General features: G+C 34.0%; 1 protein-coding gene across 6 annotated transcripts; it reads left to right on the top strand.

The window, feature by feature from the left end:
* Positions 1 to 7404: 7404 nt before the first annotated feature.
* On the top strand, positions 7405 to 15270 carry LOC127249647 (pentatricopeptide repeat-containing protein At5g39710-like). 6 transcript variants are annotated; one of them, XM_051272585.1, is made up of 9 exons: positions 7405 to 9915; positions 10077 to 10143; positions 10261 to 10390; positions 10879 to 10934; positions 11534 to 12116; positions 12551 to 12954; positions 13714 to 13937; positions 14142 to 14248; positions 14790 to 15270. In XM_051272585.1, the coding sequence occupies exons 1-2, from the start codon at positions 7637 to 7639 to the stop codon at positions 10105 to 10107; spliced, it is 2310 nt and encodes a 769-aa protein (XP_051128542.1). In that variant the 5' UTR covers positions 7405 to 7636; the 3' UTR covers positions 10108 to 10143; positions 10261 to 10390; positions 10879 to 10934; positions 11534 to 12116; positions 12551 to 12954; positions 13714 to 13937; positions 14142 to 14248; positions 14790 to 15270. The 6 variants fall into 6 exon arrangements, with proteins under 6 accessions (XP_051128542.1, XP_051128524.1, XP_051128533.1 ...); XM_051272567.1 differs by lacking the exon at positions 10879 to 10934 and having other exon boundaries at positions 11534 to 11842; positions 11989 to 12116; XM_051272576.1 differs by lacking the exon at positions 10879 to 10934 and having other exon boundaries at positions 11534 to 11670; positions 11989 to 12116.
* Positions 15271 to 16648: the final 1378 nt, after the last annotated feature.

Genomic DNA, 16648 nt, shown 5'->3' on the forward strand with positions numbered 1-16648 from the left:
CGGAAAGGAAAATGAAAGTTGAATTGTGAATATGGCAAGGAAAGCAAATGAGTATTGCTATATATAAAGGGGTGGTGTGGGTGTGAAGAACTAGGGTTTTGCCCTTCGGAAATAATAAGGAAGATTCGGAAATTATGAGGTTGTTGTTTTTGGTAAGAATATTTAATTCATCGTATCATTTCTAATAGTGTACAATTTGGCAATTTAATTTCCTGTACTCGTTTGTTATGTTGTATTTGTAATTTAATTTGGTCTACTTTTACACATCTTTTGCCTGTGCTGGTGTGTGTGTGTTTTTTTTCAATGTCTTTTTATTTTTATTTTTCTATGAATATTTTAAATTTTTGGAAATGATAAAATTTAATTGATATTGACTTATAATATAAAGCCAGGATTATATAGGTATCTCTACCTAATTTTATAGTGATTTTATGCATTAAATTTGGTGCTACTAAATAATAAATTGGTAATACTATATCTAGTTACGATGGAGTGAACGCTCGGATTTAGTAGGTCGGATACACCATCTATTTTTTTTAAAAAAAAATTCGGAAAAATTAATTAAAAGTTTTATTATTAAAAAAAAATTGGGTTCAAATGTTATTATCCAATTATGTTAGGACATCCGATATCAAAAGTTCTTAGAATTTGATTTCAATAACAAGATTGTACTAACCAAATTCTAAAACACGTGCTTTATGTGTTAATTTTAAATTTAGGAATTCAATTTCTTAAGAAAAATGAAATGTACTATTATATGGTTTATTTACTTGTGTTTATATATATATATATATATATTTCTGAAAATTAATTTTTAAATATTATTAGAGTTTTAAGGATTAATCATTGATTGATGTTGGTGCATTGTTCATAACACTGAACGCTACCAAAATAAAATAAAATTTAATTAGCTATAATATTTTTAATTATGAATTTTGTTGTAGTTAAAACGTGTTATTTAGCAACAAAAATTAATTTCATCGCCAAAAATAAATTATATGTTAGAAAATTAATTTTGTCGCTAAATTTTATTGCTAGAAAATTTTATTTTCATCGCAAAAGGGTTTTAGCTACAAAATTATTTTTCATAGCTAAAACTATTTTGCTAAAAAAATCATGCATATTTTGTTGCTAAAACTCTTTTGTTATAAATTTTATTTTTATAGAAAAAGAGCTTTAGTTACGAAATTATATTTTCGTAGTTATCTTTTTACTTAATTCTCATTGCAAAAAACTTATTATTTGTTATGAAAGTTATATTTGTCGCCAAAGACCCTTACTAATGCATTATAGGCGACGAAATGAGTTTTCTCGCAAAAATATTTTTTCTACGAATGTATTCCTTTTTGCTATGAAATTTTTTGTAATTAAATTTTAACATTTTGTAGTGGAAAATAAGATAAAATAAATACGAAACACATAATAGTAATAATCAAATTTACTCTAAAGTGGTTCCTTTTAAGAACTTTTATTAAAAATAATAAATCAATGTCAATTACATATAAAAAAAAAACAAATTGTGTGTGAAGACCTCTCTTAAAACAAAAACAAAAACAAAAAAAAAATTGAAAAAAATGAAAGTTTCGGGAGAGAAGGTTGTTACAAAGAGAATTCCCACGGTTTCATTCATTGAAAAATGATTTTCAATACATTCTTATCTTATATACAAATTGATATGCTAAACCCTATTCTATGCTTACACTATTAATGGGCACAGGCCTAATGTAAATCAAATTTTATATGTTTATGCATAAAACCCGGGTAAATTGGACCCAATATGTTCTATATTCTTCTTCACACACCCCTCAAGCTGAGTAGAAGCGAGAGCCAAGTTCAGCTTGACAAGTGCTCGGGAAAAAAAAAGTAGGACCCAATGATTTGGTAAAAGTGTCAACTAACTATTGTTCAGAAAGACATGAATGAGTTGTATAAAACTAGAGGATGTATGTTGCTGGACAAAGTGACAATCAATGTCAATGTATTTGGATCGTTGATGGTGACTAAGATTATTTATAAGCTGAATGGTAAAGAGGTTGTCACAATACAATAGGATCTGCAAGGGAGGTGGGAGCTGAAAGTTGCGGAAGACATATGACAACCATAGAAATTCTGAAACAATAGCAACAATGGCTCGATATTCAGCTTCAGTGGATGATTTATAGACTATGGATTGTTTCTTAGTTTCCCAAGAAACTAAGAATGAACGAAGGAATATGTAGAAGCCAGTGATGGATTTTTTGGTGTCTAGACAGCATCCCCAATCCACATTAGAAAATGCAATAAGTTGAAAGTCTGAGAGAGAAGGAAAGACTAGTTGGAATGACATGGAGCCTCGGAAATATTGGGGGACTCGTTGTATTGTAGTCCAATGTTGGGTGGTAGGAGCAGCCATGAGTTCTTATAGTTGTTGAACAACAAAAGAGATGTCAGACCGTGTCATAGTGAGATAAACAAGTTTACAAACCACACATCTGTATTTTGAAGGTTGGGACAAAAGAATTCCTCATTTTAATTGAAGTGTGAATCATGTTGCAAATAGTGTAGGAACAGTTTTAAAATTTTGCATACCAAATTCTTGAACAATATCTTCCAAGAATCTCTTTTGAGACACTGAAATCCCCTAAACTGACTAAGTAATATGAAAACCAATAAAGTAATCTGCCTCCCCTCAATATTTAATGGGGAATTCTTGATCAAAGAAGACTTTAAGTCAGTCAATAGTAGACTAATAATTGCCAATGACAAGCATGTTATCCATATAGACAATAAGCGCTATGAAATTTTTTCCTTTGAAAAGAGCAAAAATATAGAGGTCTGCAGGAGATTAAGAGAAGTCAAACTCCATTAGTTTATCAGAGAACTCTTTGTACCATTGGTGAGGCACTTGTTTGAGCCCATAGAGAGGTCTTTTAATCTTACAACGGGTGCTTGGAGAAATAGGACAACTCAGTGGAGGATGCATAAACAGATCATCATCAAGAAATTTATAAAGAAATGCATTGTTAATATCAAGTTGATGGATTTTCCAATGTCTTGTGGCAGCAATGCCATGAGGAATCTGACAGTGACCATTTTGGCAATAGGGGCATAAGATTCATTGTAATCTTTGCCTAATATTTGAAGAAAACTTTTAGCTACTAATCTGGCCTTATACTTATTAATAGAGCCATCAAAGTTGTGTTTTATTCTGTACATCTATTTGCAAGAGATATGGCTTACATCTTTAGATTAAGGAACATTCCCAAGTGCATCTGAGAGTGCTTTGAGTTCCACGTCCATAGTTGTTTCCAGTCTTTGTCCGTATATGCCTGCAAAAATGATATTGGTTCATGCATGCCAACAATTAGAGCGTCATGCCACATTTGGTTACAATGATAGTCCTTTAGCCGAGAACCATAATAGATTTCTTCCTTTATAGTTCCCTTGATGTAATGAATAATATTCTTTGTTGCTTGGAACTGTGATTGCTTTGGAGATTCCATGAATCTACTTATCACCCAAAAACTATAAACAGGATTTGGTCAAGTGGATGTCAAATAGTGCAAACTCCCCACCAAATGCTTAAAGTACGTTCTATTAAAGTTGGGGCCTCTTCACTGGTTTGCAATTTATCATCTTGAAATGCTCAAGAATATTACTAGCATACCTTTGTTGAGAAACAAAATTCTCTTGTCAAATCGATAAACCTCAAGGCTTAGAGAGTAGGACATAAGACTTATATCCATCATATCGAATTCAGGAGTCGTGGCTATCCTGAAATTCTCAATTATTTTTTTACTATCTCCGGTAAATATTAAATCATCAAAGAGACATATGATGAGCATCTCTCTATTTAATCCAATTTTAGCATATAATGTATGTTAAAAAAGACATCGACTAAAACCATGATTTATCAAGTAAAAATCAATGCTAGTGTACTATGCTCTCGGCGCTTGCTTAAGCCATAAAAGGCTTTTTTCAATTTATACACATATTCATCCTCTCATTTCTTGACAAATCCAAGAGGTTGATCCACATATACCTCTTCCTCAAGTTAGGTAGGACATAACCCTTCAGTTCAATCGGGAGAGTGTGATCTCGATGTGGTCAGGTGAAGACTATTTGTTTAGAGACACCCATTGGATCGATATGAATCATCTCCTCCTCTTCCGTTGGGCCAACATGGTACAACATTTCATCTCATATCAGATTAACACGTTTATTTTCACCTATCAGACCATCTTGAATCGACCCATTTGCTTTTGTCGGCTCATTCTTAAATGCGCCTCTTTTACTTAAGTAAATTGAAAGTTCTCTTTCTCGGTAGACATCCACTCCTATATGTCATTCTCATCAAATTTAACACTCGACTTACAATAATTTTTTGGGTGACCAAAGTATACAATTGATAATCCTTGGTAACTCCACTTTAACCAAGAAATATGCACTTTTCACTATTTTCATCAAGCTTATTGCGGATTTTCTTTGGTATATGGGCATACGCAATATAGCCAAACACTCAGAGGTGTGTCACTGATGGCTTTCAGCTTGTCCAAACCTCATGAGGGGTCTTTAGCTCTATTCCTTTAGTTGGGCATCGGTTCAATAAATATGCGGTGCATGCTATTGCTTTAGACCAAAAATACATAGGCAACTACTTTGAGTGGAGTATTGTTGGGATCATGTTGACTGTCGTACAATTTTTCCTTTTTGCAACACTATTTTTTGCATAATGTACCTTGAAGTCAATTGCTCTTTGATTCCACAAGATTTGAAGAACTCATCTCCCATAAGGTATTAAGTGCCATGATCGGTGCTAAGAGTATAAATATAGCTTCCACTTTGCTTCTTAATATAGGCTTTGAATTATTTGCTTTTTAAAAAAGAATCCATGTTCTCTAACTAAAGTCATCAATAAATGTGACATAGTACTTATATCCGTAGCTTTATGATTCAAACAACCCACAAGGATCATAATGAACCAATTCTAACATATTTGAGGCTCTTAATGCTTTCTACGATTGGAAGCTTTCTTTGCATTTCTTTTCGATGACAAATGGTTCATATATTTCTTTTAGTGTTGAGATTTCAGGTAGTCCATGTACCATTTCCTTGTGAGTAAGCAACTTTAGACTATTGAAATTTACATGCCCAAACCATTTATGCAAAAACCATAAAGAATCTTCAATAGTAGCATTAAAGCATGAGGTAGTGTAATTAACATCAAAAGAAAATAGGCGATTACGTGTCATCTCAACCTTTGCAATCAATCCTCCCCTCTCGTCCAAAATTGTGCACATGTCTTCTTGAATGTTGATCTTGTAGTCATGTCCCAAAAATTGTCCCATGCTTAGAAGATTCTCATGAAGACTTGAAACATAGTGCACCTCATATATGAGTTGAGTGGTTCCATCATTTGCCTTTTTTTTTTACTACTATTTTTTCCCATGATAGGAACCTTGGTATTATTACCAAATCTCACATTCGATCGAAAAGTATCATCAAAGCTAGAGAACAATCTCTTGCACGTGTTAGGATAGACGCTGCGCCAGCACCCTACAGACTTAATAAACATAGTTGGATCGTAATAAGATGGTTTATTATGGTAAAACGACAATTCCATAATTTCATAAATAAGTAATTGATGGATAATTCCATAATTGCTACGCCTTAATCCAATTCATAATTATTGCCACCTTAAGGGTTACTCGACTTTTTTAAAGCAATTTGTTCTGATTTTTTTTCTTTTTTTTTTTTTTTTTTTTATAATTAACATGGATTTGCTTTGACTTCTTATCAAGATTTTCAATTTCAACCAATACTACAAAGGAAGACAAAATGCATTTAAGTGATTAAATCAACAATCACTGGACGGATTCTTAAGCATACAACCATACGCTCTTATAGCTAATAAAGAAAGTATGGTGTTCTAATTTGTGTGTTGTATTTCACAGGTTTATTAAGTAAGAGGATTTTTTTATTACATAAATTAACTTATTTTATATTATTTCCTTTCTCCATCAACGGTCGATTCATCTTCTCTTTGCCCGTTGTTACTCGCATGTTCTTTGCTATCATCTTTTCTTGTGTGTGCGTGGTTTTTGCTCAATATTTCTTGTCACCATCGTTATACCGAAAAAATGGTGAAGAAGGTGAATACATCCGAGTCGAGGAAATCGTACGTGCAATCCTCATATGTTCCGAGAAAAAATAACAACATTAATCAACAACTCTCCAGGCTCCAGCCCAATCAACTATTCGAGGAAATCAGAAATTCAAAATAGTTGTTTCAATGACCTTATATTGTCAAAGATATTTAAATACTGGGTCTACTCTAATGGAGTGGACATTGTCAAGAAAGAATGAGGCTATTGAAACAACTACTTTGAATTGCCGATTTCTTCGAATAGTTGACTGGGTTTGGGACTTATTGATTAATGTTGTTGAATTTTCTAAGAACACATGAGAACCGCACGTATGACTCCCTGGACTTGGATAAATCACCTTCTTTGCTATATATATATATTTTTATAACAAAATCTATGAGAAATATTGAGCAAAAGACAAGGCACACTCTGGAGGAGATGATAGCAAAAGCAAGCAACAACGAACAGGGAAAAGATGAATTGACGATTGATGAAAAGATGAAAGAATATAAAATAAATTAATTTTCGTAAATAAAAAAAATCTTCTTACTTATTAAAACTAACGAACTACAACATATGAATTAGAACATTATACCTTCTCTATTACCGGAAATTGGGTTTATGTTTGGTAGTATACTTAAAAATTCGTCCTAACATTGATTGTTAATTTCATTGCTTAAGCACATCTCATTTTCGCGTTGGTTCAAAATTGAAAATCTTGATAAAAAAATTAGAACAAATCTACGTTAATTTTTTAACAAATCAAAATAAATTTGTATTTAAAAAAAAAAGTCAAGTAATCTTGAGGCGGGAATAATTATAGATTGGTTCAAGATGTAACAATTATGAAATTATCCATCATCCATATATCATTATGAAATTATGAAATTTTATTTTACCATAGTAATCCTGATAAATTATAACATGATACAACGACCGATATTAAGTATATAGAGTGTTCAAGCAAAGAGTATAGACTAAAAAAGTCATCAAAAGAATTAAGAAAAACATTAACAACCCTTCTACTCTAATTAACAATCCTTCTACCCTAATTTAAAAGAGAAAATAATAATAATAATAATAATAATAGTCATAATATTTTTCATCAGTCAAATTTATTTTTATTTTTTAGTCCGTTAAATTTATTAATTTACTAATTTTGGTGAAATTAATAAATAAAAATTTGATTACTATTCTTCGTTAAAACACGTATTATATATATATACCAATTCTCCCGACTATGGAGTAATTCCAAAGAAATAATAAAAAAAAAAAAAAATTAAATAAAATACAGCGCCGCACCTTCTGTCCCTCTTTTTTCTTCTTCCTTCTTTCTATTCCCCATTCCTTTTTTCGTTCTATCTTCCTTTTCCTTTTTCTTCTTCAACCCGCCGCTGCTGCCTACGAGATTGAAGGGAAACCATCTTCCATCTTCGGGGGCCGACGAACTCTCAGGGTCCCGTGTAGCTCCGGCCCTGGCTGCGGTTTAACTTTTATGGATACTTCCAGAAATGCCTTGTTCTCTTTGGGACTTGCGACTATCACGTAAGTTGGATTTTCGGGCATGGTGTGTAATCCGTAAAGCTAGTAACTGTCGTCTTTCTACAGTGCCTTTGTTGGATGACTCGGACTCGGACTGTTTCACTTGTAACTCTGAAAGCAGTTCAGAAAGTGATACTAATACATCTTTTAGAGGAAATATCTGTAATACAAATATCATTAGGTTGTTTACCAGTGTTGCTGCTGTGGTCAAGTCCTTAAATTGGGATATTGCCAGAAAAATGCATTTTGCTGGAGCTGTAGGAAAGTGTGGTTTTGATTATTCCCTCATGGCCTTGAAGATGTTTGTACATGTGTACGCTTCTGCTAAGTTAGAAAAGGAAGTGTTTTCGTTGCTTAGAGGTATGGTTAAGTATTATGAGAAGTCTGATACCAGTTTATATGATGCAGTCTATGTATTATTGGATTCGACTAGAGATTTAGAAGGATCCACTTTCATAGTGAATGTGCTAATCAAGGTTTTAGCATCGAATAGGATGCTTGAGAATGCGGTGAATTTGTTTATGCAGGCAAGGAGAATTGGAATTCAACCTGGCATTCGCCAGTGCAATTTCTTGCTCAAGTGTTTGAAAGAAGTTAATGAGAAAAGGTTTCTTTTAGAATTATTCGAAGAAATGAAGCAGTATGGACCATTTCCTACTACATACACCTACACAATTATAATGGGTTTCTACTGCAGTGGATTGGATGGCCGAGTTAGTGTAGTAGATATGGAGAAAGCAACTAATATTCTAGAAGAAATGCAGACAGTTGGAATTATCCCTTCCACTGTGACATACAGCACATACATTCTTGGATTGTGCAGAGTTGGAGCCGTTGACCTTGCTTGGGATCTTATCCACACCTTGAGGCAGGATAACCTGCCACTCAATTGTTACTGTTATAATGCTGTTGTTCATGGGTTTGTGAACAAAGGTGAAGTTGATATGGCTATGCAGGTTTTCTATGAAATGAAGAACTGTGGAATAGCAGTGGATGTATATAGCTTCAGCATTCTGATTGAGGGATATTGTAGAATTGAAAATTTTGATGCAGGTCTTGGTTTATTTGAAGAGATGATTAAAAGTGGCATTAAACCATCATTAGTAACCTATAGCTCAGTTTTAAAAGGTTTCTGTCGAAGCGGGATGATGAAGATGTCATTGGATTGGTTTCAGAAGATGGAGACTTCTGGATATGCATATGACCGGCATGTTTACAATGTTTTAATTTCTGGGTTTTGTGCTCAGGGAGAGATGGATTTTGCAATAAAAATTTTCGAGGAGATGAGGAGTAGTAAAGTGGTGCCTAATGCAGGCACTTATAAGAGTTTGATTATAGGATTCTGTAAAATTGGTTCCTTTGAGAAAGCTTTGAAGTATTTTGATGAAATGACAGGAACTGGTTCTCTACCTGATTCTCTCACCTGCAACTATGTGATATATGGGTATTGCAGCTTAGGGTTCATAAGTGAAGCCCTGCAACTAATGGATAAAATGAGGGACTCGTGCATGTTCCCAAATATATTTTCCTACAGTGCAGTTATCAACCACCTATGTAAAGAGCATCGGTCCGAAAGGGCTCTAGAGCTTATCCCGTTTATGCTCAAATGTAATACTCTTCCTAGTGTTGTGATCTATAGCACCCTTATTGATGGTTTTTCAAAGCAGGGGAATCCTACTAAGGCTTGTATGTTGTACACAAAAATGCTGAAAGTCGGCATACGCCCTGATTTGGTCACATACACAATTCTCATTAATATGTTATCTGCCATAGGAAGAGTGAAAGAGGCGTATGATATGTTCGGAGAAATGGTATCTGAGGGCTTATGTCCCGATGACATTGCTTATACCTCAATGATAGATGGATTTTGTCAAAGCGGAGATATGAAGACAGCATGGGGTTTGTTCCAAGAAATGGTGCAGAAAGACATTTTACCTACGGTTGTTACTTACACATGCCTGATTGATGGGTTTTGTAAGATTAGGTCCATGAATTTGGTCAATATGCTAGTCAATGAAATGAAACAGAAGAACATTAATCCTGATGTGGTTGCCTCCATTGTTCTCATTCGTGGGTACCTGAAGCTTGGTTGTGTTGGTGATGCTCAGAAGTTATTCAATCAAATGAAAAAAAGTGGGCTGCTTTACGATGGAATTACGTTGGAATCATTAGGGAACTGGAGGGTGGGAGTTGGGGAGAGGGCAACCCAAAGGTTCTGGAAAGTAGCAAACGTTGGTGGCGAATTTGGGTATGTTGCAGTTTAAATTGAATTGTATTTTTGTTATATTTGAAACATTAATTTTAGGTTATGCATGAATATTGAGTAAAAACAGCCAAGAAGAATCCAGCAATGTTCTCCATTTGTTTATTCCTTTATGTCTTAGAGGTATTCTTAATTATGTTGTGAAGGTCGGACCGCACTGGAAACAATAGGAAGTAGCTTGACACCTTACACAACGACAATTCAGACCAGGAGGTAATATTTAGCAATTGATTTGGCAAAAAAACTGTTGCAGCGAGATCTCTGTTTCAAATATCGGTAGTATTTTGAGGGAACTTTGTTGTGAGAGTTGTGTCCTTTGTTAACTTGCAGAATGGTTCAAAAAAATCTTTCCGTCACTCAAAGGAAGGCTTTATCAATTTGCATTCTTTCAGCTTCTGGAGGAGTCTCCAGTGTTGAACTGCTCAAACCTGGTTCACCTGATATTGTTATAGGGCATGAGGTATGCCTTTTGTTCTCACACTTTTATTCCAATTGGATTTTATGGTTGACATGATAAATTGTGTGTGAAAAACAGAACTTGTAAAAGAAAAGAAAAACAGGCTAATTTTTGTGAGTATTTCTTTCTATGATGGAGATTTAAGTTATAAAAACTACTAGGAATAATGGTTAGTTTCCCAATAATTTATCTCTATATTTTGCAAAGATAGTTTAAAATCATTTAATTGATGTTGAATTAGAAGTGTGTAAAGTTAAGATGGAACAAATCAAGTGTAATGCAAGATATAAATGATCTATGTGATTATTTTTAATGTCTTCCTTACGAAAGGATTTCATTACATTACTGGTTTCTTATTACCTTCTATACTGCTCATTGTTCTTCAAATAGGGCATTTTGATATTGTATCTCTTGCTGAATCATATACATGTTATGGAAAGAATAGTTTTAATGGAAAGCTCCTACTAAGTGTGCTTTTGTGTGATTCAAAGGGGTTCTTTATGGTGGTGTCACGGGATTTTCACGTAGTGTAGGAGCACCAATCCAAGTAAGATCCTTTTCTTTTTCGAATAAAAAAAGGATAGACAAATATGTGCACTTTAGTTAGCAGCACATGAATGCATTTTGGAATTTTGTTCAATTTAATTATCGCTGATTGATATATTGCATAAAACAAGTTTCTGCGAAGTCAGATACAGAGCAACCCTCCTGTTTTGTCTAATCTTTCAATCCGGATTAATTGTAATAGGTATTAAATTGGCTGATACATAGCTAAGATAAGATTCTTGTATCAAAGTAGGTATTAAATCTCCTGTTCTACACCCCAGTACAAGATCTCGTTATATCACTTTCTCCACCTTTCTGCATTTTCACACAAAATAAATGTGTCGATGCAATGTGTAGTGTCTTTTCTTTTTGTAATTGATTTTTAATTCCTGTTCGATACATGGAACATACAAACTTGTTTACTTGACTATGTATTCAAACTCTGAATGAGAAATCTGAGTTTGTTTTTGGCCACTTCATTGATGCTCGAGTTGGAGTGGGATTGGCCACACATTTGTAGTTTTTGTGTGTTCTTCTTGGATTTCTATATTAGGTTTGTTTATGGACTGCAATTTTCACTTGTGTCTCATTTCAATCCAGCCATGGCTTCCATGCAAACAAGTTTGGCATCAGCTGTTTGCAACAACAGAAACCATTCTATTTTGCGAAATATACTGAGCAGCTCTTCTTGCGGGGGACTGATGTTACTGGTCATGTCTCTACCATTCAAAGAAAGGGTATGTTCCCTTCTGCTTTTTATGGCCCGGAAGTTACTTTGACGTTCTATCCCCCGGCTGACAATAAAGAGATGGTTAAGCAACAGAAGCACACTGTTGATCCCAATGCCCCTGATTTCCTTCCACTTCCTTCCTTTGAAGAATGTTTTCCCAAAAGCACAATAGAATACTTGTGAGCTATTTGTTTGATCTTTTCAGGCTGCATTACCTTTGAGAGTTTATGGCTCCTGACGATGTGATTGATCAATGAAAGTTTGTTGTTAGTCGCTTGTTGATTTGTTTGTTCCACAAAGGAATGATGTGGTGTTTGTGTTTTAGGGAAGTTGTACACTAGCAATCAGGTCATCTGCTGAGAGTTCCCTTTCGTTGAATCCACATATCTGGACATGAGCCTCATTGTGATGCCTGTGATACAAGCAGCCCACAAAACATCAACCCACTTCTTTGTAAGCTTATGTTAATATTTCAAAATAATTGATGGAATCAACTTTATCTTGAGGCATGTTTGCATTGCTTGATGGGATCAAAACAATAATTTTGAAGCAGAAGATAGAAATATATATTTTCTCATTCACTCCAATGTTTTAGTTTGTTTCCATGGATAATCAACAATAGACTTGTATTCATTAAACTACATATGCGGATGCTTAATCATTCAAACTAAGCATGTCTTCGGAGTAATCATAATCTGCCTCTGCCTCTTCAATTTTAGTACCTTCATGCATTTGATTGAAGTCTTGTATAGAATGCTGTTGCTGCATATCACATGGCATTCTACGTTCTCTTAAGTACAGTTATATATATTATATTCCAGACAAGTTATATTTAGTTGGTATGCCTGTTCAGATCAGATACCGTTTTTCACCTTTTTGATGAACAGGTTTTCTGAAATTGAGGAAGGAATGGATTGAAAAACCAGAAAAATTGGGTGGACCTAGGTACTAAAGAGGGAATGATTACAGAGGAGATGGCCTTCTGTCCAGCTTGGGAAAAGCTTGACCCTTCTGCTCCAGTACATCCCATTAACAGCTAAGCAAAAATGACTGCCATTGTTTCGAGTGGTGGATCGATACATGTAAAATGGCGCTTGGCTTATCACAAAGAGAACTTTGCATATGAGCATTGGGATGATATCCTAGATATCTGCAACCAATACGATGTATCACTGTCCAGTGGAGATGTATTGAGGCCTGGATCATTATATGATGCAAATGATAAAGCTCACGTTACCGAATTCTTGATCCGAGGAGAATTGACCCGTCATGCAGGGAAAAAGATGTGCAGGTAAACAAAAAAAAAAAACCTATTAATATTATTGTGATGATTATTGCTCCCTCCGACCCTTTTGAAAGGGACACTTTGGGGTTTTGCAGTAGAATAAGAAATAATAGTATTTTATTGGTTAGTGGAAGTGTGTAAGAGATTTTGACATTTTTGTCCTTTGACTTTTTGTTTAAAGTAATTGTATGTGTAATGGTATGTTTGTAATTTAAGTAAAAGTTAAGGGTATTTTGGTATTAGTGTATGATTATTTTTTCTAAAATTTAAAAGAGATATTTTGAAATGGGACGGACGAAAATGGTAAAAGGATCACTTTGAATTAGGACGGAGGGACTATCTTTTTATTGATAATCAAGGGTAAAGAAGCACTTTTAATCCTACCTGAAAGCCTCATTTCAGATTTAGTTCTATGGTTTCATGATGGCCAATATGCTTTTTTCTTCACAATTTACATTCAATTTAATCTTGATCAATTCAATTAGCACAACACTTTTTTAGTCCAACTAAGACATAGGTGAACCTTAACAATTTGATGGATTGCAGAAATTATTGTAAAATTTTAAAGGACTAATTCCCATTACTTTAGATTGCCAAAACACGTTTTGGGTAGTGAATCGATACAAATTATGGTTGATTTGAAATTTGTTCTAAATTGTCTACAAGGATTGAAATTGGAATGGGATTGTCTTCTAGTAGGACCTAGTGTTCCATCCATGGACCTCTGAGAATTTACCTTGTGAGCCTGTGGTGTGATGTGTTCAGGTGATGAATGAAGGCCAGGCCATGTTCCGATGCACAATATTCCTGAGAGAACATGCTGAAGAACACGGTTACGGGACTGCTGAGGAAGCAGTTTAGCAGGGTATGGAAGCTGCGAGTGCTGAACTTTTAGCTGCAAAGAAAACTATCAGTGGGGAACAGCATGGTGAGGTTGGAGGCAAAATCTACCTGCCTGAGGATTATATAAAGTCCAGGAGCAGCTAAAGGTGAGTAAAATTTATCTCCCAATCACTCTGGAGTCTTGTGTAATTCATAGAATGGTATAATACATGTAAATTCTTAATCTTAATTTAAAAATTTTTTTGTTCCAAATTTTTAGATTTGTGGAACCGTTTTAGCACTTTGTCCTTCCATTTTCATGTAATTCTCTCTGAACAATTTGTGTGGTTCAATTCATCTCATATATGCAGAGGTTTCTTTGAGGTGACTTTACTACATGGCTTGGAACCACCTGCGGTATGTTGCATGGTTGCTGAGTTTAAAATGAGGTGTTCAAAACCTCTCCTGCGAGCAATAGGTGAGTAAGAAATAAATTCCAATGTGTTGAACTTCCGTAAAGAAACATCCCTTATGTGATTGTGGTGGGGACATGAATCGATCAATAATGAAAGCCTTTGTTATCCTACTGTGCTTTTCCGTAGTAACATTTTACTAATCCGTTGATTAATAAAAAAAATATGCATCGGGGGTGTCTGCATCTGCTGAGTACTAAACAGCAGATCAGGCTGTGAAAGTCCCTTTGAACCTCTATAGGATAATTCCTGCTGGAGATCCTTCGCACTTTGTCCCAGCATTTGGTGTCTTCAGGTTGTCTATTATTAGCTCGTAAATTGTTTGTGTTGGTTATTAAGGAAATCTTCACTGTGCAATCCGGTGAGGAGATTCTACTTATTGGTGAAATAGTATGATGTCCATGAGTAAAGCTAAGAGCCTAAGACTTATTATCTTGAGGATTTTAAGTTTAAACTATGATCGAGTATCCCTGCATATAATCTTGTTGCAGTGATAGTGTTTCGAAAAATTTAGATGAACTTTTTGTTGCCTTTCTAAATGTGCAGGGATGGAGTATTTGAAATCTTGAGCTTGGATCCATAGTTTTGTCTGCAGATACTATTCAGGCCTTTGTGTTCTCAACTTGGATCTACAATGTTTTCTAGCCTTTTTTCGTAAGGTGTTTTCATCGTTCCAATGTTTGTGGATCAGATCCATTGTCATCAACTTGGTAGTTGAACCAAGCTAGGGATTAATCTATTGTATCTGTAGAAATTGAAATTTCTGTCAGCATTAAATTTTTGTAGAATTCCTTCATCTGATTTGCTGATATGATGTTCCATCGGGGGTCTTGGCACGCCGGATTGCTCCATATATGCAGCTTTGCTGACAATGGTGAAGCGAAGCCTAGACTGCTTTGAGTGTTACAGCAAATACAGATTTGGATTGAAAATGTTGTGTTTGTGTATAGAGAAAGCAAAAGGCAGATAAGAGAATGATGGAGAAATGGCTTGAGAAATGTTTCAATTTTTCGAGGCATTCTTTAAATCCTATCGTTTTTCTTGTCTCGACAAACATGTCTGTGCGTCTTTTTTATTTTTATTTTTATTTTTTTTTCTTGTTTTTTCGATCTTCATGACAAATGTCTCGATTGCCTTTATGATGCCCTCTATTCATGAGCTACTGTATATGTTCTTACAAGTTCAATTAATACATCCTTGATGAGTCTTTGTCTTGCCAAGTCTTGCATGCTTTTTAACATATAAAATCTCTACAACAGCTCTATATGCTTATAATCATTTTTTTTTCTTTTTTTCTTTTTTTCATATATGTAATGATTGAGTTGGGAATAGGTGCACATTTGGATAGGATTATATGTGATGGCTTAGGCCATCCACATCAAACAAATTTAAAATGGCTTTTTTATTCTTTTATTTTTTACATTATAATTATTTTGCCAGGTGACCAAAGAAATTCATTTTATTTTATACAATTTTCAAAGAAATCTCTTTATAAAAATTTTAATTTCACCTTCTCCCATATCATTAAATTATTTGTTTTTAAAATATTTTAATAATAATATTTTTTATTTAATATATATTTTTTAGTAATTTAATTTTGAATTAATAACAAATGTCTATTACGGAAAAAAAAATCAATATTAGTTTCAATACAATAATTTTTTTTTATCATATTTTAGACAATATTTTGGTTTAGTTTTATTTTTTTTTAGTTTTTTTTATATATTTTAAAATTTATATAGTTGAATTTAAAGTAGTTGATATACTTACAAGTTCTTCTTCTCTCTTTTTCGGCGAACTACTATCATCTTCTTATATCTCTGCGTCTATCCCTTCTTCGTGATCCAACCGGGCTCATGTCTTCTTCTTGTTTTAGGCTGGCTATTAGAGCATTTAGCGATAAATGAGAATAGTGGAGGTAATTCCGTCTTCAACCATAATTGTTGCTTATTTGCAGACCCAATAGAATTAATAAACCATATTAAAGGCTTAACACTATATACTTCGTGAACAAAGTCCATTGGATCTAATTGTTGTCTATATATGACACTCATCCCATGACGACAAAGAATTCCACATAAATCTTATTTTCTACACTCACATGACTACTTCAAAATATAAACTATAAACATGCTTCTATCTGAACAAACCACCTCATAGGTCCAATCATCGACTTTAATTGGTTATATAAGATGAAGTGTCTCAAATATTTTTTTTTATAATCTTCACTATTTTTGCGCAAAATTGCATATATTTCCATTTAAAAATTTTAAAGTGTCATATCCTTCACTTTGCAACCCGTGACAATAAATACCTTTCGATCCACTAACATAAACAATACTGGTATTTCTTCAAACATATAATATAATTATGTTAAAATATTTACACAAAATTTTCAAAATCAT

The sequence above is a fragment of the Andrographis paniculata genome, unplaced genomic scaffold, assembly GCF_009805555.1.
Source record: "Andrographis paniculata isolate CXL003 unplaced genomic scaffold, ASM980555v1 Contig11END, whole genome shotgun sequence".
Classification (NCBI taxonomy): Eukaryota; Viridiplantae; Streptophyta; class Magnoliopsida; order Lamiales; family Acanthaceae; genus Andrographis; species Andrographis paniculata.